The sequence below is a fragment of the Furipterus horrens genome, unplaced genomic scaffold (assembly GCF_987537825.1).
Source record: "Furipterus horrens unplaced genomic scaffold, mFurHor1.1.pri manual_scaffold_3, whole genome shotgun sequence".
NCBI classification, from domain to species: Eukaryota; Metazoa; Chordata; class Mammalia; order Chiroptera; family Furipteridae; genus Furipterus; species Furipterus horrens.
Window position 1 is genome coordinate 193,852,128 of NW_028327173.1, and position 22,668 is coordinate 193,874,795.

The following is a 22,668-nucleotide window of genomic DNA, read 5'->3' on the forward strand; positions in this document are numbered from 1 at the left end:
GAGTTTTGTTGTTGCTGTTGCTTTAAGTTCCCACCAATTCCCTTTGAAATTCCAACTTAAGTTGTTTCTCCTTCTTATCTGCACCATGTTTGACTTGCAGGGAAGAACTTCTTACATTTGTAGTTTTACTGATGCTTCCCTGGCCAGGGAATTCTTTCCCTGGCCTAGATCCTCCTGCTTTTAAAACCCAATGGTTTACATGTTTCACCGGGCAAGTTGGATCTGCTCACGCATCTCTGTATCAGTCTAGTTTTACATGTGAGCCAAACAGCAGAAGTGCTCTTCCCCTCTATTTGCCTACGTTTCCAGCTGAGTTTAAACATCCCTTTCCTTCTTGGGGGATGAATTGACCTTTTGGCTCTGATTAAAGATAAATGCCATGGACGCTCCACTTTGGGCAGCCAAAGGCTTTCCAGAAGCTTGCTGATATTTCTCTATTTATTGCTTGAAAATTAATATTGAATAATACTAATTTCTCCTAACCTTTTAATGAGATGGCTGTGGACCCTTTTTTCCTAGTCTTAAAGTAAGAATATTGGGATTGGAAATATCTGATGTAACCAGGCAGTACGTTATGGGATGTTTCAGTTATTTTTTACATCCTAAAGTTGTAGCATCAAATGAACAGTTAGGTATTTTTGTTTGAATCTGACCGTAATGGCCGCTTCAAGGATACCAAGAAGAGCGGAGGTACCTGCAAAATATCAGCAACATTTTAAACGTACCACACTGAGTGAAGCTTGTTTTACATCTCAGTGGCTGTCCTAAACTGACTGTGTGTTTGTTAGTATTTCTCTCTCCCATCTTGTCCCCAATCATAAACATTAAGTGATGTGCAAAAATCGCCTACAGAACAGATGGCTACCATCTATAGGAGAGCCTGCATTTGTAACAGTTCTGCCTCCATAGTCAATATTTTCCACATCTTTTTTACATTCTTCTTTCTTATTGAAACATTTGCACGTGGAATAAAGAGGATAAAAACATAAAAAAACAAAAGCAGATTTGTTTCTTCTGAGAACATCTGTTCTTGCTTCCAAGTCCGCACGTGACGCAGTCCGTTTTCTCCCAGTGCCCACACACTGGCTGTCGTGAGGGCGACAGCTACATGGATCTTACACCTGGATTCAATGACATCATGGACAGTGCTTCCTAGTGAGTAGAAATGCAAACAGAATCCTGTTCTAGTGGATACAGCTTAGGTGATATTGGAGACAGGCATACTGGCAAACAGAAGCTAAGATTGAATAGGAAATGGCTTAGTATAGAATCTTTTTTTTTCCCTACGATTCATTGATCTCATAGGACCATTACCCAACCTGCGGTACATTTGTTTCACTCCAGGTTTCTTCTCTGAATTCTCAGGATTCTTGTGAACTTGGCTTGCACTTTGGGTGTAGGTACACTCTGGAAAATTTTAAGTACAAATCACCTGCTGAATATATTGAAATAAAAAAAAGCCTTTCCACTTTGAAAGTCTGTTTATTTTTCAAGAAGAAAATCCCCTGGAACTTCAACTGCTATTATATCTTTTATAACCCGCACTTAATAGGAATGCTGATTGCTCAAAATTAAAGGGTGCAACTTAAAATTACCTAGTTTAAAATATTTCTACCCAAGTACACTCTTTTTTTTCCATTTTCTTCCCTACACATTATGTAATACCTTCAGTTTGGGAGTAGAGGAAGAGGGAGAGTGGCTAGTAAAAACTATAGGGGGATGGGGGCAAAAGCAGGCTTACAGTTGTACCAATAAATAATACAATAATCAATAAATAATATAAGAATAACCTCTATTTTTTTGTGTGCTCACTACTATAAACCTACATTTGCCCCTTCCAGCGCCCCCTGTATAATGAAGCTTTCAGAATTACTTATATAAAAATGTATTGACCTTATTTGATGGCTTCCAAAGAAATAAAGACCTATATAGACATCAGTTATTCAATGAGCACTCATTAAAGTACCTACTGTGGACCTGGTCCTTGCTCCCATCTGTTGGAGCCAAGTGTGGGGTCTTCTGAAATATTTCAAATGCATAATATACACAGGGGTGTAGTGGCCAGTTAAATATTTCATCCTTTTATTCAAGTTATTTTCAGAGATAGGGCTCTTTATGTATTGATTGACTAATCCAAGAAGATTTAAGCAGCATCTTTCTGCCTGGGCTCAACTATTCATGTAGAGAAAACAAACTTGATCTAAGTGCTTTACTTCTATGCAGTCTTTCTTGTCTTTTAAATTTACATCTCAGTTCATTGGTGAGTGAAACATGACATTCTTTCCCTTATTACTAGCCAAATTCTTTTAATGCCTTAGTATCTGTCTTGCCAGCTTTGCCCCTAAATACCATAATTCCTTATTGCACCTAATTCTTCCTAGGGTGCACTTGAACATCATCTCAAGCATCTTGGACATCAATCTTTTGAAGCAACATGGTTTATTCCTTTATTTGCTGGCACTGATCATTATTTTGACCTAAACGTACTCAATTTTGGAATTTCATATTATTTTATTTTTTCAGATCTTTGGATCCTTTCTGGAGTATGATGAACAATGAGATAATTTGGGGGGGGGGTCACATTCCCTTCAGGAGCATTATATATAAAGAGTTTTAGACCTCGATTTTATTATTATCATTGTGATGATTACTATTGTGATTTATATGGTCACTGATAGGAAATATCAAGTTAAGAGCACATATTACAGAGCTCTTTACTTATCCAGTGGGTGGACACGCTCCAAAAGCCAGACTGGTGTATTATGCCTAAATGACCAAATGCCTTTTTAAAGTGTGTGATGAATTTCTTGTATCTTCAAGAAATTCATCTGAAACCTAAGACTTTGGGAAACGAAATAACAGTTGACTCCTGTTTCCTGTAAATGATCGCTTACTGCCACTGGTACTTAGAACCTTGTATTTATAGTTAAAGGAGGGCACTTCTTTCACCACGTTGCCAATGTCCTTTATGTTTGAAGGAGACTTTCGCAATTGGATCAGTGCAACTGGGTGGGTTTTGGGTGGGGGTGGGGTGTGATTCCTGAGATGCTTCTAGGTCATGTGCACCAGTGTGGCTTTGACCCCTCGGACCCCACGAGCACTACTTTCGGAAAGACCCTAATTTCGGCACTTACCACCACCCGTAGGCAAAGGACCGGAGACCCTGTATGCGGGGCAGAAGCTCAACGACAATGAATGGCACACCGTCCGGGTGGTGCGGAGAGGAAAAAGCCTTAAGTTGACTGTGGACGACGATGTGGCTGAGGGTGAGTACAGCTGTCGTGACGTTTGTTTCTCGTGGTTGGCATCGTCCTCTCGGTCACTCAGTACTCAGAGGCTTTTTCAAAACCTTTTATTTTGCATAACAGAAGTCACATGTCATGTTCTCTGTCACAACCTCAGACAACCTCAGCAAGTCTTCTTCTATGTTTTCAAAATCCCCTTTCATTGATCTGTTTTAAAGAACTGACTGACTCCTGTAATTATATATTGATAGGTCTCTTTCCTTAGGATTAGAGTATGTGTCTGGGGGACAGATATAGGATTCTACAGATCCTTCTATTATCCAGTTATTCGAAAATTAGTTATCAGTCACCCTCTCAAATACTAGTTCCTTCCTTCAGTGCTTGAGTCACTCTCTAGTAGAAGGAGATGGATAAACCAGAAATTTAGAAAATAATAGGTAAAGTAAGTCCTTCAATAAATGCAATAAATGCATGCTTACAAGGTGCTAAATAATAAGTCATTTATTTAGCCATTATTGATGGAGTACCTACTCTGTACCAAGCCGTATTTTAGAAGGTGCTGAGAATATGGTAGAGAACAAAATATAGGCAAGTCTTTGGCCTGGTGGAATTTACATTCTAGGAGGACCGTGAGTCTAAAATTCATCATTATGAGATAATGAATTCATATTGAATGAATCCATACCTATGAAAGGGACCTTCAGAGCCTCACACAAGCAGTATGTATTTCTTGAGAGCTTGCTATAAGTCAGCAGTATGCTAAGGATTGTAAAATATAAAAAGAAAGGCAAGATATTACCAGTTTCCTCAATGAATCAATCTAGTAGATTAGATAGGACTCTGGTATTTGAAAATAAGACAAGAAATATAATGAGCCTCTAATTGGGGTGGGTAAGATTATCATTGCCAATCAGAAGAGAAAATTATCAGTTGGGGCTGGAGATAGCAGGAGTGGTTTATGAAGGCAGATATTTGGGCAGAATTTGAATGGTGAGTGTAATTAATGAGGTCGAGGGGGATGCATCTTAAATGCCTCCTCCCATAAGTCTACAGTCTCTCCTGTTCCACAGCAGTGCACATCTGTTATCCAGTATTCTTGTTCATATGAACAAAGAAAACCCAGGGTATTATGTGGGATACTGCTGGAAGACCTGGGCCCTGATATTAATTCTCTACAGGATGTAGGGGAAGTCACTTACCGTTTCTGGGCTTTGTCAACGATGTCAGTGAGCCTAAGCCATTTCTGTGAATAGGACAACCAGGTTGGAATCAGGAGCTCTGGGATTTAATACAGGCGTTGTTACTAAAATGCTTTATGCCTTTGGGATAGATGAACTAAACTTCTTTTTACTCATTTCTTCATTTTTAAACTAGAAATACTATTATTGCTAAGACCCGTTTCAGTATAAAGTTTCTGCAGCATTGGTCCTATAATTTTATTTTATATTTGCAACCTGAGCTTTTTGTTTTTTTCTTCTGGAGTCAGTAATTATAGCAGTGAGGCATGTATGTACGTGTGTAGGAGTGTGTGTGTGTGTGTTTGGAGAAGGAGAGTCTATGGGTGGAGGAAGAGTGTGAGGCAGTGCCCAGCAGTCCTTAGAGACGAAGTTAGCTGTCTTACACCTATCAGCTCCTTTAATCTGGAATTCTGTAAATTGCCTTCCAAGGTTAGTGTTTTTAGTGTCATTTTACATAAAGGGAACATGAAACTTAGAGGGAACTATGCAGTTAAGCTCCCAATTCGTGTCTGTGTGATTTCACCGAATCAAACTGCTCGCCGGATTTGAAAATCCATCATAAGAAAATGACTTGCCTTACAAAGTAGGGATTACATTATAGAACGGATGTGGGTGAGGTGGGGATACAGTGCAGTCGGTAGACTATGAGACCCACTCCCCTTCCCCCCAAAATGCAGACAGAGCCGCAACAACTGTCCCAAACCTTCCAAATCTACATACACCTAACTTAGTAGTGAGGTAAGGTTCCTGTTCTATAGGCCTGAGGGGTAATTTAGCCTATGTAATGAGTGTAAGCAGAGAAATGTAAAGGTGGTTAGTGGTTTAGAACTCCCCGCCAACCTTAATTAATAATTCAGGAACGCCCCAAGAGGTGTTACTGCGGCCAGGAGCCTGCAGAGGCAGCTCACTCTCTCAAGCCTGCCTCCCTCCTCTGGGATGAGCCCATTCAAGCCGTAAGTAACGCTCTTCGCAGCGTGTTGTGAATCGCAGCCACTAGATGGCGACCTCAGCCCAATCTCTCCCAACAGTGAGTCCCTTTCATTTCCGTAGGAAATTACATTCCCTGAAAGCTATCGTCGTAAAGAGCTGCAGAACGAAGGGTACAGTCATCGGTATTGCCTTCCGCAGTCATCACACTTTCCCAGAAACTTTAGAATAAATGTAATTATAAAGCGTTTGTTTTTTCCCCGCTAATAATTTAAAAGGAGGACTAAACCATGGCATGTCCAAGTCGCCCGGTAATTTGATATTTGAAATTAAGGAAGCTCTTTCATTTTCCACCTTAGCCCCTCCTTTGCTACTGATGGAAACAAAGAAGCCACAGGTTAAAGAAATTTGGGAGAAGAAAAGAGCTACTTTGCTTATGAGCTATAGCCTTGGATTGCTTTTCACAGTTAGAAGGGGTTTAGGAATTTTAATTTTAGCTCACAGAACTCATAAGATCAGGCAAGGAAATTAAAATACCACTCAGTCCTCACATTATTAAGTAGTGTCTTATTGGCTTATTTAGCAATACCTTTCATGCTGTTTAAGGTCTCCCAGGGTGTCAAATTTTCAACTAGTTTGTAGAAATGATGCGAAGAAAAGGTCAGACTCATAAGAAATCAAAAGCAAGGAAATAAATATTCCTCAGCCTGGTGGTTTTTGTTTATTATAATATAATGTATTCCTGGAAATGCATTAAGTTCAGTTGACAGTTAATAAATATTGATTGACTGATTGAACTGGGATTGTAGGATCAAGAATAAATTAAGAAAATACCTCACGCGGGTAATGCTCCTCAGGATTGGGGCCCAGTGCTAATGAACCACCAACACCACCCAGAGCTTCTTGCTGGTGCAAAAACTCACCCTCTCTGCCTACTCCAGTCTGTGAGGACCTCTCCCTCTCCCTCCCTCACGCCACACGGCACAAGCTGGGAGATGTCATTGTCCGGGTTTTCCATGGAAACTTGTTCCTCGCATTAACAAAATATGCAAGACAGATTTTAAAAATCTTAGGTTCAACAACGTGAAGTGGATTTCTTTATTGCAAGACTTACTAGGAACCTTTCCTATGCTGATACACATTGCTAACCATCGATAATTAAGTATGCGGTGTTTGCTGAATTTATTTGGTTCCAGAACTTGTTTTGTAGTAAGGCATTTTATAGCGCACAGATGTGGGAAATGTTGGTATTGCGCAGGGAAGGGTGTGGGAGCAGCGGAGCTGGAGGATTGTGGGCAAGCTGTACACCCTTCATTGGGACTTCGGAAGCTGTTCTTTTCTTAACTTCTCTCTCGGTGTCTGAGAGCCATTGGGAGGTCAAGTTACCTCCACTAAGCCATTTCCATGCTCCCTTTGCTAAGCCCTGGGTGTTGGCCAGGAACCTCATGTGCAGAAATGGTGATGTTCCAAACTGACTTCAAAGCAGAGGTCTCAAAACTTCCCCTTCACCAGAGGTCAGGGCTGCTTGCTGCACTCAAGGCCTTCTGCAATAGGGCATCTGGGAGAGGCGAGCAATGGTCCCGACTTAAAAAGATCTTGTGTTCTAAGGAAAGAGAGAAAACAGTACGTAACTGAAATAACCAGAAAATGAACATGTTTCAGAGAAAGGAAAAAAATGAATGCTGCATAATTAGTAATGAAACAGAACCCACGGGCTGTTCAGGTATGAGGAGCTCAATCGAAGCATAATTCTCAATATCAGTTTGGTGAAAAGAAAAGGAATGGTTTACTTAAAGGTTATATAGATTTAGATTAATGGCGGATTTCTGCCCTCAAGTCTTACTTTCTTTAAAACACCCACAAACACATCGTTCTGCCTCCCCCTGCAAACCAGGCTAGTTTTAGAATAGAAAAGGCAGACGTACTATTTCCCTCTAGGAAAATAGAAGTCTGTGGCTTTGTATTTCCCAGACACAGGTCAGCTTTAACGACAGCTCCCATTCATCTGAGCCTGACTGGGGAGGTTTTGCCTGTGTCGCAGTGTTCTCCAGCTCTTAATCCAGAACCACGTGGTCTTCCCCTTCTACCTCCTTACAAACCGTGTGGAGTTCCCAGCCTCCTTGCAAACTGTGTGGTCTTCCCCTTTTTCCTTTCAAAATCACATGGTTCTCCCCCTGCAAATGGCTGCCGCTTTATTTTTAAATCCCTGACTGTAGCCTGTGACGCAGTGGGCAGGGTGACCAATTGTGGCCACCTGTGAAATCTCATGCAGGCCCCGTAAGCTCTTTCATCACCATTCTATGGTCAAAGCTCCTCCCATCTCCTTGGGGACCCCACTCTGTAACAGTAATAGTTCACAGTTTGAGAACTAGGCACTGTTCTCAGCACTGTCCAGGTATTGCTACATTTGATCCTGATAACGTCATTCCTAGTTCACAGATGGGAAACTGAGGCACAGAAGAATGAGCTAACCCAGACAGTCCAGCCTCAGAACTTACATGCACATGCACTGTATGTTAATGTCTCATGGGACGTTAAGACTTGAACTTGGTTTATGTTCTCAACAAATTGCATCATTCTGGGGGCTGGTCTGTAAACCGCTTTTGGCCGTCAGTGAAACATGAAAGTGAAGGTGTAGGGAGCGGCCAAGGCAACATAGCTGCCCCAGGGAAGGTGCTGGATTTATGGCCTGTGAGTTAGATGGAATGGTGTTTTGATTCCTGGCCACTGTGGAGTGTGAACTCATCACAGCAGCTTCTGTATGGATTTTTCACCAGTTAAACTCCACCTACAGCTTTTCTTGGGCAATAATGTAAGGAACGAGTCAATCTTTTTCTCCAAAGAGAATATCGTATACAAGTTAAGATATGAACTTTGGAATTAAATACACCTGTGCTCAATTTGGGGGCATACTGTTTACCATGTGTTTGAACTTTGATCACATTGCTTGATCTCTCTAAGCTAAGTGTCCACCCCTCTAAAGCTAGGTAATGATACCTACCAGCAGTTTTGTTGTGATCATGACATTGATGATGATTATGAAGCACCTGGCTAGGGGATATTCAGTAGTCTTGGTTTTTCCTTGTTATCTTTCTCCCCAGTTACTCCTCTACACTAAATTTTGAAAGCAGCTGCTGGGAAGTATGCATACATTCATTGCACCCTCAAAAGGAAGGGAGTTTTAGTCTACAGGCAGCATTCAGAGGAGATAAATGAAAAGGTTCCTCATTATTAATACTGATTAGGTAATACACAGATTAAAAATTTCTTTAAAATTAATCTTTTTAGAGAGGGGGGAAGGAAAGGAAAAAGAGAGGGAGAGAAACATCGATGTGAGAGAGAAAGATCAATAGGTAGCTTCTCGCATGCACCCTGACCAGGGACCGAATCTGCAACCCAGGCATGTGCCTTGATCAGGAATTGAACTGGAGACCTTTTTGTGGGACAATGCCCAGCCAACTGAGCCACACTGGTCAGGGAAATATGCAGATTTAAAAAAATATTTAGTGCTTAGTTTGGTACACATTTGAAACTTTAAACAATCTCTTAAGTGCTTTCTCTGGAAAAAATAGCATACACTTTTGGGAACCTGCATCCAATGCAAAGTGAAGTCAATTTCTTTTCTAATTTGGCTCCACATGGCCTTCTCCCTACCCTCTACCAATTTTTGGTGGACGCTGCTCTCAGTCATCCTAAACCCTAAATTAGTCTCTGTCCCTGGGCTAAGCATTCACATTCCCTTTAGTTTCCCTTCTATTATTTACCCAAGCCCTTCTTCAGTCTCTCTTCTAACTCAATCTTACATGATTTTCATGTAATTTTTACACAATTTTCTTACCTTACGTGATTTTCTGGCTTTATGAAGTTTATATTCTGGTGGGTAGAATTTCCTAACCCCTCATTGCTGGCGGTCAGTGATCCATAATCTCTCTAAAAGCTCCCAGTTGACTTTGCAATGGACTCTTCAGATTCTTTTTGGAAACCCAGTCTTCACCAGGGATCACCCCATTATTACTTCTTGGCTCTCATTGCTATTTTGTTTGTTTTAAAATTAAAATTAGCATGACTACCTGCATCATCATCAGTCAGTTCCTGTTTTCATGTGGAGATAGGCTATGATTTCTCCCTTCCCATCATGCTCCTGCTCTGGCCCCCCGCCCTGATATGAACAGCTATAGCCAAATTGACATTGATATTTATTTCCATCATTTCATTGTTTTAGAGCATATGAACTTACATTAGGCTACTTTGCATTTTCATGACCCGTCCAGTTTTCAATACTATGTAATTTTATATAGTAATTCTTTTTCCTAATTATTCAGTTGTTAGCAGATTTGTGTTGCATTTTGATTTTTGTTCTATTACAATTTTATATTTAGTGAACCAACACCATTGTTTTCTTTTTGTTTATATTAAGAGAATGATCTGTAACTGGTCGTCAAAATACCACACAGACGCTCATAAAATTCAAATCTGGTTTTTGTGCATATGAGAAATTCTTTGAGTTAGGTCTCTAGTATGCTCCCATAGACATGAAATTAATATTGAGCATCTGAGAGTGTGATCTGCTTGAATCTCCCAGATATTGAAGTTAAAGGGACCCAAGAAAATATAACCCCCTTTTTGCTGCCACCTGAGTTCTACGACAATAGAGGGAAAAAAGCAAGGCAGGTAGAAATCAAATATCATTTTTATGAATGATAACACTGATATTTAAAGATGTGGCTTACATCCCCTGAAACTCAGAATTGGGTGGAATTACCCAAGGGAACACTAATTCCGGACTGGCGCAGGCATCCCCCACTGAAGGGAGGCTTGCTCCTCCAGCACCCCTGCTGTGGGTAGATTGGGTGTTTACTGAAAGCAGGTTGCTCCCCTAAAGGGAAACAAGAAGTGCCAGGGTCAGAGCTATGCACACAGTTTCCCTTTGCAGATTATCCTTAATCTTTCGGATTATGTCACTCCCTTTCCTCTGTAAAGCTGTAAAGGGGGAGGCGGGGTAAAGAGATGCCAGGAGTGTGTTGCTGGTGGAGTTTCTTTAATGGGAAAGATAACAGGAGAGGGCAGGCAGAGGGAATTCCCCTTGCCTTCCCTTTAACATGCTGGGATATTAGGACATGACTTGTTAAATTTTAAGGACTCATCTGTGTGTGAATGTTGAGGGAGCCAGCTTCTACTCTGGCCACACTAATGATGTTTTCACTGACTTTGATGTTAAAATTTCTCTTCTCTGTGTATCTTTTTCAAGCCCCGCTCATTTTCCCTGCCTCAGTCACTCACCATTTTTGGTTAAACTGGGGTGAAGAAAGGTCTAATCCTTCGTGTCAGCTGGAGATTTTTCAGTTGCAAATGTCAGAGGCTCAACTCAGATGGATCTTCAAGTGACATCATTTTAGAGAAACTGTGTTTCTCCACCTCATGGTTGTTTTCTGGGTTCCCTGTCTCCTCAGGAAGGTCCCATCCCTCAGGTTACCACATGGCCTCGGGAAACTTTCTTCTTACCCCTTCACCAAGCCTTCTTTGCAAAGACACCTCTTTCATAAGCGTTCTAGCAAAATCCCTGCAGCTGCATGTTACTGGGCCAGCTGGGGTTGTTGCTAGTGCGGTTGTTTCTAGATCAGCCACGTAAGCATCAACCCAGAACTTGGTAGAGATACAAATTCTCAGGCTTCACCCCAGACTTTTAAAACATAAACTCTGAGGGTGGGACCCAATTAACTGTGTTTTAACAGTCCTCCCAGGGGATTCAGATGCAGGCTGGAGTTTGAAGACTGCTTTGTAGTCCTTAGATTTTACTCTAAGGCTGGGGAATAAAATAGGTTGAGTGGTTCAGTCTAAGTAGCTTGATTACTTCAGGAGCTAGGATGGTGTCAGCTTCATCCAGCCCAGATGGTTTAAAAGTGATGGGGAGGGTGGCTTTCCAAAAGAAAATTAGGTGTTATTATCATAAAGAGCAAGAGTTGCTGGGAAAATACAGTTAACAGATGCTGTATAATAGAAACTTTTCCAAAAGTACATCATGCCGTACTTAACAACAGGGATCCGGTGTAAGGGTATACCCTTAGGTGGTCTTGTTGTTGTGTGAACATCATGGAGTGTACTTACATAAACCTGGATGGCATAGTTTACTACACACATAGGTTACATGGTATAGCCTATTGCTGCTAAGCTACATGCTTGTACAGCATGTTACTGTGCAAAACAACACAAGAGATTAAATCAAGCACAAGATAAAATGATGCGACCAAGAGATGCAATAAACACAAGCTGTATGAGGCTGTTGCCAGTGTAACATGGCATACTGTTTTGCAGCAAACTTTTTTTTACATAGAAAGAGTACATGCTACAATAATGATAAAAAATATCGTATGGTAAATACATAAACTGGTAATATTGTTGTTCATTATCATTATCAAGTATTCAATATTAGGTCCTGTACATAATTGTATGAGCTGTACTTTAATATACTGGCAGTGCCATCGGCTTGTTTCCAACAGCATCCCCACAAGCACATGAGTAATGCATTGCACTATGATGTTACTACAGCTACAATATCACTAGGCATTGGGAATTTTCAGCTCCATTATAATATTATGGGACCATCGTTGTATATGTGGTCTGTTGTTGAACAAAACATCATTATGTGGTGTGTGACTGTACTAGCTACTGAATCATTAGGTGATGAATTATTGTGCCAAGAAATATTTGGTAGGGAATACCTAAGGCTTGTTTATCGTGTGTTTTCAAGGGTTAAGGCAAAAAAAAAAGCCTTTTCTTCTTATAGTATATACCAGCACCCAATTGTTCTTCTGAATGGAGAAAACTAGTAGTTTTATCCTTTAACTTGAGTTACCCATGATCTCATATTTTCTCATAAATGATAGGCCAGCTGAGTAGCTGGAGGAGAACATGGGATGCAAGCTATGTAACTTGGATTGGGCCAGTAACCAGCTCCCCCACTGAGGCCATGTCAAATATATACTGTATTGAGTATTTTGTTTTCTGGAATTGGCTCGAGAAAACTGAATATTTTGTGTGTGGCGGGGGTGGGGTGGGGAATCAGACCTAAAAGATATAGTAAAAGTGCTATGACAAACTGCGATAACTTTTCTTGTTGGTATCTGATTTATTATTTTCATAGGTACAATGCTGGGAGATCACACCCGCTTGGAATTCCACAATATTGAAACTGGTATTATGACTGAGAAACGTTACATCTCCGTTGTCCCCTCCAGTTTCATTGGCCACTTGCAAAGCCTTATGTTTAACGGCCTGCTCTATATTGACTTGTGCAAAAATGGCGACATTGACTACTGTGAACTGAAGGCACGTTTTGGACTGAGGAACATCATCGCGGACCCTGTCACCTTCAAGACCAAGAGCAGCTACCTGAGCCTGGCCACCCTGCAGGCCTACACCTCCATGCACCTCTTCTTCCAGTTCAAGACCACCTCTGCCGATGGCTTTATTCTTTTCAATAGTGGTGATGGCAATGACTTCATTGCAGTTGAGCTGGTCAAAGGGTAAGTGGAAGGGATAATATGGTCTCTATGAGATATCTCAGCTCAAGCCTTCCATAAAACATGGACATGAAAAGAAGTGTTCATTTTACTCCCCAGCCTTTATTTATAGTATGTGCTTTCATCCTCATTCATTGAAAGCGTTTATGTAATGATTAGGGCTAGAAGAGAATAAGTTTATTTAAAATATGCTAACTCAATGCTATCAGACTTTCTACTATAAGAAGAAATGAAGTACAGATATTCTTAGTACTACCATGAGATCATAAAGGCAAATTTGAAAAATCTGTTCTGTCTTCAAGACATTTTACTACCATGCGCTGGTAAATAGTCAAAACAAAAGCAGAAGTCAGAACAAAACCTGTAAAACAGACTCATGATTGTGATTTTAAGCATCACCCCCTCTTGTGGAGTGCACTACTTTTACTACTTCCGAGCTCTGAATTTTACTTGGTAGTGTTAAAGAAGTAGACTCCGTGAGTTTGAAATTAAAGTGCCGTGTGACAGAATAGGATCTGACTCTTCTCGTATCCTAACTCAAGCTTTAATTAATCCTGCATGATGCCAGTTTAGCATGGGGGATTCGAAGACCCAGATGTCATTATCCACACATTGCCACTAAATGACTTCAGGGAATCTTGAGTCATGGGGTGGTTGTTTTCCCTCCTAGGTACATCCACTATGTGTTTGACCTTGGAAATGGTCCCAATGTGATCAAAGGCAACAGTGACCGCCCCCTGAATGACAACCAGTGGCACAACGTCGTCATCACTCGGGACAACAGTAACACTCACAGCCTGAAAGTGGACACTAAGGTGGTCACTCAGGTTATCAATGGTGCCAAAAACCTGGATTTGAAAGGTAAACCTTGTAAAGGAGTTCATCCTGGCGAGAGCATTTCTTACAATTGAAAGGCTGTTTCAGAGGCAAACTGCAGGTTTTGAGCACTCTGCGTTTTTGATGCATCATGCATATTCTATTTTAACAACATTGAATTATACTGTAATGTGATGTATTCAGTTTTTACTTAGACCACTCCTCCAGGGTTGGTTCATTTTCTCTGCATCCCTTGGGGCTGAGGAATGAGGGGATAAATGTCAAAATGAGGCCTCGGCCCGATGGCTCAGTAAGTTGGAACATCATCTTGTACTCCAAAAGTTTATGGATTCGAATCCCCATCATGGCACATACCTAGGTCGAATCTCCAGCTGGGGCTTGTACAGGAAGCAAATGATTGATGTTCCTCTCTCATATCAGTGTTCCTCTCTCTCTCTCTCCCTTCCTCTTTCTAAAATCAATAATAAAATGTATCCTCAGGTGAGGATAAAAAAAAGTCAAAATGAGGAGAGACCCCCACATAGAGGAAGGAATATAGGTTTTGGAATCTCCGTTGAATGATTTATTGTCTGGGTGACTTTAGTAAAAACTTTTAGCCTGGTACAGCTTCTATATACTGTTTTTTTCAAGATGAGGATAGTAACTGTTGCTAAGTTTCTGTGCTCTTAGGAAGTTTGATGGAATAATGCCTGTAAAATCCTCAGCATAGAAGGCACATAAAAAGCATTCAATAAATGGTTTTGTTGACAATGTTGTTAACCTTTATTATATAATGGTAACAGTACCTATCTCATAGACTGTTTATGGTGATTAAAATTTATGAGATGAGATAAGTGACACATAAGAAATGTAAGTTTTTTCTTTCTAGACTGTGGAAACTCTGGTAGCTATTTGGTTTATACTGTTTTTCTTGCCCAGCTCTGTTAGCATTATCTAAGTAAGTGGTCTGAGTACATTGGTTTTAGTTGACAAGGCTCCCAGTCCTTTACTCATTTGCTCATGCTACCTGCCTTCCTCTCCAGGTGACCTCTACATGGCGGGTCTGGCCCAAGGCATGTACAGCAACCTCCCGAAGCTTGTGGCCTCCCGGGATGGCTTCCAGGGCTGCCTGGCATCCGTGGACTTAAATGGGCGCCTGCCAGACCTCATCAACGATGCCCTCCATCGCAGTGGACAGATCGAGCGTGGCTGTGAAGGTACAGCCTTCCTCCTTGTTACGCTGTAGCCTTGTCGCCAGCACCGAGCCACTCCGCTGCCTCTGCCAGCGCCCCCTTCCTCAGTTTGCCAGTCCTTCCTAATCCCCATTCACCATCCAACATGCATCCCTATCAGCGTCCTCCTGTCATTGCTGAGTATGTGAAGACATGTGCCTCAGGCTCCAGGAATGCATGTGGGCAGATGTCTCCCCAGTGTCACATACTTGCTGACCAAGGACCTGTTTTGGCATTGACATCAGGTTTCTCCTGACTTGTGGCTTTGCTTCCAGCATAGCTGAAAGTGGGGCATCAGGGACCTTTATTTATACTTTAACACATGGGGAGGTACAAACCAGAGACTTTTATATAGATATCACCATAATAAAATATGTTTTATGTTGCTAATGGTGACTTATTATTTAATGCAAACACAGAAGGAGGTAGGAAAATGATGTCAGAATGCCATAGGTTGGAAGGAAACTAACATTTATTGAGTACTTGCTAAGTATCAGGCTCTGCTAAGCAGAGCCTTGGTGTCCTATAGTGGGTTTGGGTATTGAAAAGATTTGGCTTTAGATCCAGAGAGTAACTCTAGTTATCTGTGTGACATTTGACGAGTCATCTCTCTGAGCTACGTGTTTCTCACCTAAATTGGGGCAATAAAACTTACTTTGGCATGTCATACCCATAAATCAGAGACATACATAAAATGCCTGGGTCATACATCGTAAGTACTCAGTAAATGGTAGGGTTATTATTTACAAATATTATTTCATGTGAGACATGTAATAACATTGCATGCTCACCAGTGCAGCACAACAAACCATGCTCAGCCTGTTTCCGTAGGTGATCCACTGTCTCTTCAGATACTTAATTTTACAGGTCTTCCTGAGTCCCACAGTTCTTTACTATATGTAAAAGTAATCCAGTTCACACCAGCAGAGGACAGCCCGGAATATTTTCAGCCTTTCCTAGAGGCTTTGGATGGGCTGGAAAGGTGACCCTTACTTAACTCTAGAGGCAAAGAGAAGTCTGACCTGTCACCAGGGTCTGTGTGTTCTTTTGTCTGGTTGAGCCTCATGGTCCTTTGTGCAAGAAGATATTGTGTTTCCTTGCATCCCTCATTAATTTACTACAGCAATTTTCAACCTTTTACATCGCACGCCACATATAAGCTAATTACTAAAGTTCTACGGCACCCCGAAAATATATTTTTCGCCGATCTGACAAAACAGGTACAATTTTGAGTCATTCACACCAGATGGCTATTGTTGTGTTGGCTGTTGTCATTTTTAAATCTGATGGTCTAAGGGAAGAGAGGACAGTGCCCCTGACTAAATGGTCAGGTATTGCATGCTTTAAAAACGATCGCAGCACACCAGTTAAAAATTGCTGACCTTAGTACATCAAACCTTTCATTCATCTCCTCTGTGCGACTTCATTTATCACTCTGTTCGTAACCAGCTTTCATCCGGGTTTGCGCGCCACCCTAAAACACATTTTTATAAAAGCACCCCATCAGCTTCCCAGGCTGATTCGTGGTATGGAAGCTGGTTCTCTTTTCCTAAGAATCAGTTTCCCATGAGGCATTAGTAATAAGACTGATTGTTCACAGTTTCCCTTAGCCAGGGATATCTTTGAGTTCTGTGGGCCAAATGTGTGTGTGTGTGTGTGTGTGTGTGTGTGAAAAGGTTGGGAATCACCAAGCACTTTAAGTGCCACTTTGTGTTCTTCCCCTGGGAATGCACAATTTCAATTAACTTAAGAATTTTTGTCTTATTGCCCTGCTTTTAGTTCTTTTGAGTATTAGAAGGCAATTCTGAAATAGATGCAGCATTTGGGAATTAAACTGGGTATCTTATGGTACAAGATTATGGAATGACAGTAATTCCAATTACCCTGGAATAATTCATCATATCAAGTTAAATCACACTATAAAGGCACATATTAAAAAGCATAAGGAGCTCTTCAAATGTTAAATATTTTTTATCATGCCTTCAGTTCTTCAGATTTAAAAGTTAACAGGACTCATCCATTTAACTCTACAGCAATGTGCCTTATAGAAATATAATGTCACATATGTAATTTAAAAAAACGTTCTTGTAACTACACTTTAAAAAGGTAGAAAGTGGCAGTTAAAATTAATTTTATTTTTATTTAACTTAAACCAATATATCCACAATATTATCATTTCAGCATGGTAAGACATTTTGCTTTTTTTCATACTATGAGTTGAAAGTTGAGTCTGTGTTTTACACTAGTAGCACACCTCAGTTCAGACTGCAGACCGTTACAATGCTCAGTGGTCACATGTGTCTGTGGCCACTATATTGGAAGCGCAATTCTATAGAATATAAAAATTAGAGTGTAAGGACATAAAGCTATAGTAATGGGTTAAAAGGAAGTCTAAACTAACTTTTATAAAAGTGGATTGAAATGTATAGTACAAAGGGGAGAATGGATCCTAGTTAAGAAAGCTTTAAGAAAAGCAGTAAGGACATTAGTGAAGGGAAATTACCCATTATATTGGAGAAAATGTTCCTGTCCGTACTTACACCACTATGTGCATTTCTGTGTCACTCATCACAGGCATTATGGTGGGTTCTGACCTTCCTCCAAGTATGGGTGATTGTTCAGAGATGAATATTGTGACTTGATGGCTGTAGAATCTGAATCTGTGGCAAGTCCCATGGGCCTAATAATCCTGCACTCTATTGCCATGGAGATAATTGCAATTGTTATCCACAGCGCATTACGACTGCCCCGCTGGGTGGGATGAAGCGGAGGATGAGCGCTGAGGGAAGAAGGTTCTTGTTTATTGTACACAGATGACTTTGATAATTAGCCTAAGTGGCCAGGAAAAATGGCCAAGAAGTGGGTTAAGGCATAAATTGCTGTCATTGGAAATTTGCACCATTGTGAATAGCCCTTCTGAGAGATCCCAGGAGCTCTTTAGGGTGCTGTGGAAGATGATGGGGAGGGAAATAAAGGACACAGAACCTTGGAGATACTGCAAAAAAGTGTCATGGTCATGCTGAAGCTCTCTATAGAGTAGGAAGCTCTCAAGAAGGCCTTTGAATGTTAGGCAGTATGGGAATCACAGGAAATGTGACTCAGTTCTTGATTTATCATTTGAATGTATAGAATAGGAAACAGGTAGGGGATGATGAGTCATTACTAAGAACTAAGACCTGAATCTCTTCAAGATGTTAAATATGTTTTATTCTCACATACCTGGAGCATATAGGCCAAGATACATCATATGTTCTTGTCAATGCCATTGATAATGACACTTCAAGATGCTAAATGAGTAAATGCATTACTTTTTTATATCTAACCCAATAGAGTTCAAAATTATTTTTAAAACATGTTAGTCTAATACTCATTGGCTCCCAATTGTTTATACTAAGAAAGAAAACATCTTGAACTAGGTTTTCATTTTATGTCTCTAATATATACAGTGTATAATCTAGATTGTGTGATTTCTAGACAACTCTCAGCCAAAATCTAACAGTGACTTATAACCGCTCAATTTGGGCTAGAATTTTCTAATGTATGGCTTAAAACTCAGAATTTTATAATAATGTCTGATTGAATGCTCAGCTGGTAAATATCTTTCTCTCCGGAAGCCAGCTTTGCTACAGGGGCATGTATTGGCTAGAAATGCAATTCCACAATCACAGATGGTAAAAACACATGAGAGAAACACCATTCTTCATTTTGAGATTGGCACAGATAAAGTAAAAGGACATTTCTTTGGTACTTTTTTGCCCACAGCCATTTGGATTTGGCTATATTTTTATGAAATTAAACAAATTGAGCTCTTTGGTAGCCCTGAATCACCTTGATACAAATGCCCAATTGTAGTGCTACATTCCTTGGTGGCATTTTCGGGAGATTACATGGACTGCTCCCAAATGACTCTTCCATGCTTAACTCCTATATGTGCAGAATTATTTTTGTGGCCTCTGTCTGGTTGTGCACACATGTCTTTCAGTCTAACCATGCACTACGCTTATTCCTTGTTGTTTATCCTGACTGACGGAGAATCATTTTTCTAGACCATATGCCTGGGGGCTGGCTGTGTGGATGGGGGAAGGCTCTTGTGACCACTGCTTGTGCTTTGTCAAGTCTAGTGTCCCCCTGCCCCTGCTCTGCTCACATGGCTCTGAGAGGCCTGCTCCGCCCTCGTATGTGCATCGCCCGTCTGTGCTGTCTCTGGAGAACTTGTAGAGCATTTCAATCGTCTGTTTGAGTGATGTTGGTTATGCTGATTGTATTTTCATTTCTGTAATGTTGCTCTGGTTTACTCTACCTCTTACTAACCTCTGGTTATTGTTTTCACCTTTTCTGTTCTTTTGCTAACAAAGTTGCGTTGACCAAAGCTGACCTGCAAGGTAGAGAAGGATCTTATTCCCATTATCCCTTTGGACTGAAAGGTGCCCTGTGTAACCCTTGGTATCTTTTCTTTTGAGGCCTTCAAGCTGTCACACCTCTTGGACAGCCGCAGTTGTGGGAGGGGGCTGAACTCTGTTCTTCAGAAAGAGTGGCAGAAAACCCAGATCAGTGCATAAGAAATAACAGCAAAGGCGAGGCCTGTTGGGGGTGGAAACACGATTCCATTTTGGAGGGACCTTAAAGAGGTTTGACAGCATCCCATATTTTGACTACCCACAAACACATTAATCTACTTCTGGAAAGGTTCAAACGCCCCTCCGAGCAGTTGCTGTGGGGTGGGTGGGGGTTGTCTCTTTAATCTATTCACCACAGAGAGAAGGTAGCCCTTGTCAAAAGGAAAAGGAAAAAACGCCACTGGAGTTCTTAATTTATTATTTTCTGGGTCAGAGAGGTCATTTCTCAGAGCAGGATTTTTGAGTGCTTGGGCAAGAGAATGTCATTTTCTCTGAACTTATTTTAAGAAAGTATTTGTAGGCATTTGGGAGATATTAATATCATTAAAGCGTTCCAGAGATTTGTATTTCCTATCAGGGATTTTGGTTGAGCACTTTAATTTCCTGTTTTGTAATCTAAAGAAAAACGCATCCTTGGGGAAGAAGAGGATCTGTCATTCTTATCCTGAATACCCTTTCAAATGCCTTCATGAGAGATCTCGGTGAACCGACTGCAGATACTGCTGCTTCTACCATTCAAAGAGGTGTCTTTCCAAGTCAGTAATGGGTCCCTGATCATGTCATGTCAGGCTGCTTTAACTCAGAATAGCCAGCCATGCACAGGCATCTTACGTAGCTTCTGGCTGATAGTTATGCGGAGGATTGGGCTTCAGATGGTCTTTGCACAGTCTGTAATCAGCAAAGATTGTTGGATGTGATTAAGACAAAGATAGCTTTAAAAAACAACTTTTCACCTGGAAGATCATTTACTTTGCTGTGACCGGTTATATGTCTTTCAGGTAGCCAGTACAAGTGTCTGCCTCTTGGGTAGACATCAACTAATAAGGCCTTTTTCTAGCCAGTTTGGCAACTCTCCTTCCTTCATCCCCTTTTAGCAGATTTACATATATGCCAGTGTATGATAACACTAATGACAATAACATGCTGGATTAGTATTTTGAAGTTCAAAGTAGCTGTGGAATAGCTTTCATTTTCCAAGTATATGAGCCCTTTTTAGTAATACAGAAAGCTGCTGTGTTTAGGCATTCCGTTTAATTGTCAGAATAGGTCTACATGCCACTGTGGAATTGCAGGGGAGAAAGATGGGGGTAGGATTTGATCTACACTAAGAGGCAATCCAAGGTTGTTATAGATCCTCATAAACAGATTTACTAGATGAAACTAGGCAACTGTATCTGCTTGTAGACTTTACCATTTCTTTATGGAAAGAACTACATGGATTTTGAACCCCCAGAACCTAGCACAGGTCTTCTTTCATAGGGACTCCATATACAGAAAAATGAACTTCAAGTTCCCATTCAAAGGAAATACGATTTGTGGGAATTGTACAAAGAACTTGTTGATTTCTACACCGATTGTAAATGGTGCAGATACAGATTTGGGGGCATAATAGTTTAGAGTTTCTTTGCTTTCCCATTTATGGAAGCAGTCTAGCCATTTGGATGGTTTTTATGTTATTACTCCATTGACCCAAACTCTCTTCCATTCTTGCAATGACTTGACAGCCTCTTTGTTTGTAGTAGGAGCTGTTATTTGAAATTATTTTGGGTCACTTTACTCTTTCCTTGTATTATGGCAAGAGACCTTCATGATGAAAATGCCTTTACTTTTTGTTTTTCTGACATTGACATATGGAACAAGACTTATGCTGGCTTCTTGAGCAGCAACCTGTGGGCACAGATAGTACTAATTACCACTAAGTGTTAAGGGCAATAAAAACACATGATGAAGGAATGAGACAGTCTGAAATGTGAAGGCAAATGGTATTCAGAAACGAATACAACGATGGGATCTGAAAACTGAAATAATGATTCTGGATAGGTCAACGGCTTACATCTTCTTGTCTTTGCATTTTTAGGGTGGTGTTCTTTCTTTCTTTCTTTCTTTCTTTCTTTCTTTCTTTCTTTCTTTCTCTTTCTTTCTTTCTTTCTTTCTTTCTTTCTTTCTTTCTTCCTTCCTTCCTTCCTTCCTTCCTTCCTTCCTTCCTTCCTTCCTTCCTTCCTTCCTTCCTTCCCTCCTTCCTTCCTCTCTGCCTGCCTTCCTTTCTTCCTTCCTTTCCTTTTCTTTTTTTGAAATTTTATTAATTTATTTTAACCTCTCCAGTGACGGTTCTGTTGAATTTAACAGGAACTCAGCTACTCCCATGTAATAGGCACTCATCTAGGTACTGAATACAGATGGGCTATAGTCTCTGACTTCAAATAAATCAGAAGGCCATCAGTCAGTAATCACAGCGTGGGGCCAAACTGCTCTGCTGGAATGGGTCCAGAGCATGCTGTGCGAGCATGGAGGACTGCTGGGCTGTGTGAGGTGACAGTGGTCATGGGGGTTGCTTGGAGATTTTCTCAGGCAGACTTGGAGCTGAGTCTGAAGGACGACAATGTGTGTTAGGTGGATGGGAGGTAGAAGCACATTCCAGAGCTTGGCCAGTTTGGAGACCTACAAGAAGCTCAATTTGTCAGAAATGATGTGCATGCAGGGGTGTGGTCAAAGATGAGTCAGGTAATGACAGACTTTTTGAGTAAGGAATTTGACTTCACCTCTAGGCCCTATAAGAAGACTTGGGTTCAGTGTTCACTTTACCCAGATCATTGACAGCAGGGTACAGAATGGATGAGAAGGACAGGAACCAGAAGCAGAGAGCAGAGTTAGGAGAGAAGTAGCATATTTTAAGACAGAGAGAAGAGGCATGAGCCTAATGCCTGTAACTTTAACTGGCTACAAAGGTGTGTTTCCCTCCAGATCCAACCCCTGGAGAATAAGGAAGAAAAGGAGCTTTTTCCCCTGTTTGTTTTTCTGCAGCCCCACAGTGTTACTCTGTTACATAGCATATACATTCACACATTATTACAAAAGTTATCTAGGAAGCACTTCATTGACCAGGCCAGATCTTGCATCCCTTTAGGCTAGCAGAGAGAGGGGGTGTTCCATGACTGGGCGTACAGTCCTTTGAATCTCAGGGTCCCTTGAATAGAATGACAAGATCTATGGTCCCTTCAGAAGAAATTTTCTAACTTCTATTTATTTGCAAGAGGGTATCTCTGAGAGAGGAAAAGATTCCCTAAAAGCCTGTC

General features: G+C 40.9%; 1 protein-coding gene across 4 annotated transcripts in view; it reads left to right on the plus strand.

Annotated features, from left to right (window-relative positions):
- Window positions 1-22,668, plus strand: part of NRXN3 (neurexin 3) — a 1,415,138-nt gene that overhangs the window by 622,792 nt on the left and 769,678 nt on the right. For all 4 annotated transcript variants that reach the window (XM_090271249.1, XM_090271250.1, XM_090271251.1 and 1 more), the window contains 4 exons: window positions 3,147-3,266; window positions 12,552-12,933; window positions 13,601-13,791; window positions 14,790-14,963. In XM_090271249.1, coding sequence (XP_090127375.1) covers window positions 3,147-3,266; window positions 12,552-12,933; window positions 13,601-13,791; window positions 14,790-14,963 — 867 coding nt within the window. The remainder of the gene's footprint in view (window positions 1-3,146; window positions 3,267-12,551; window positions 12,934-13,600; window positions 13,792-14,789; window positions 14,964-22,668) is intronic.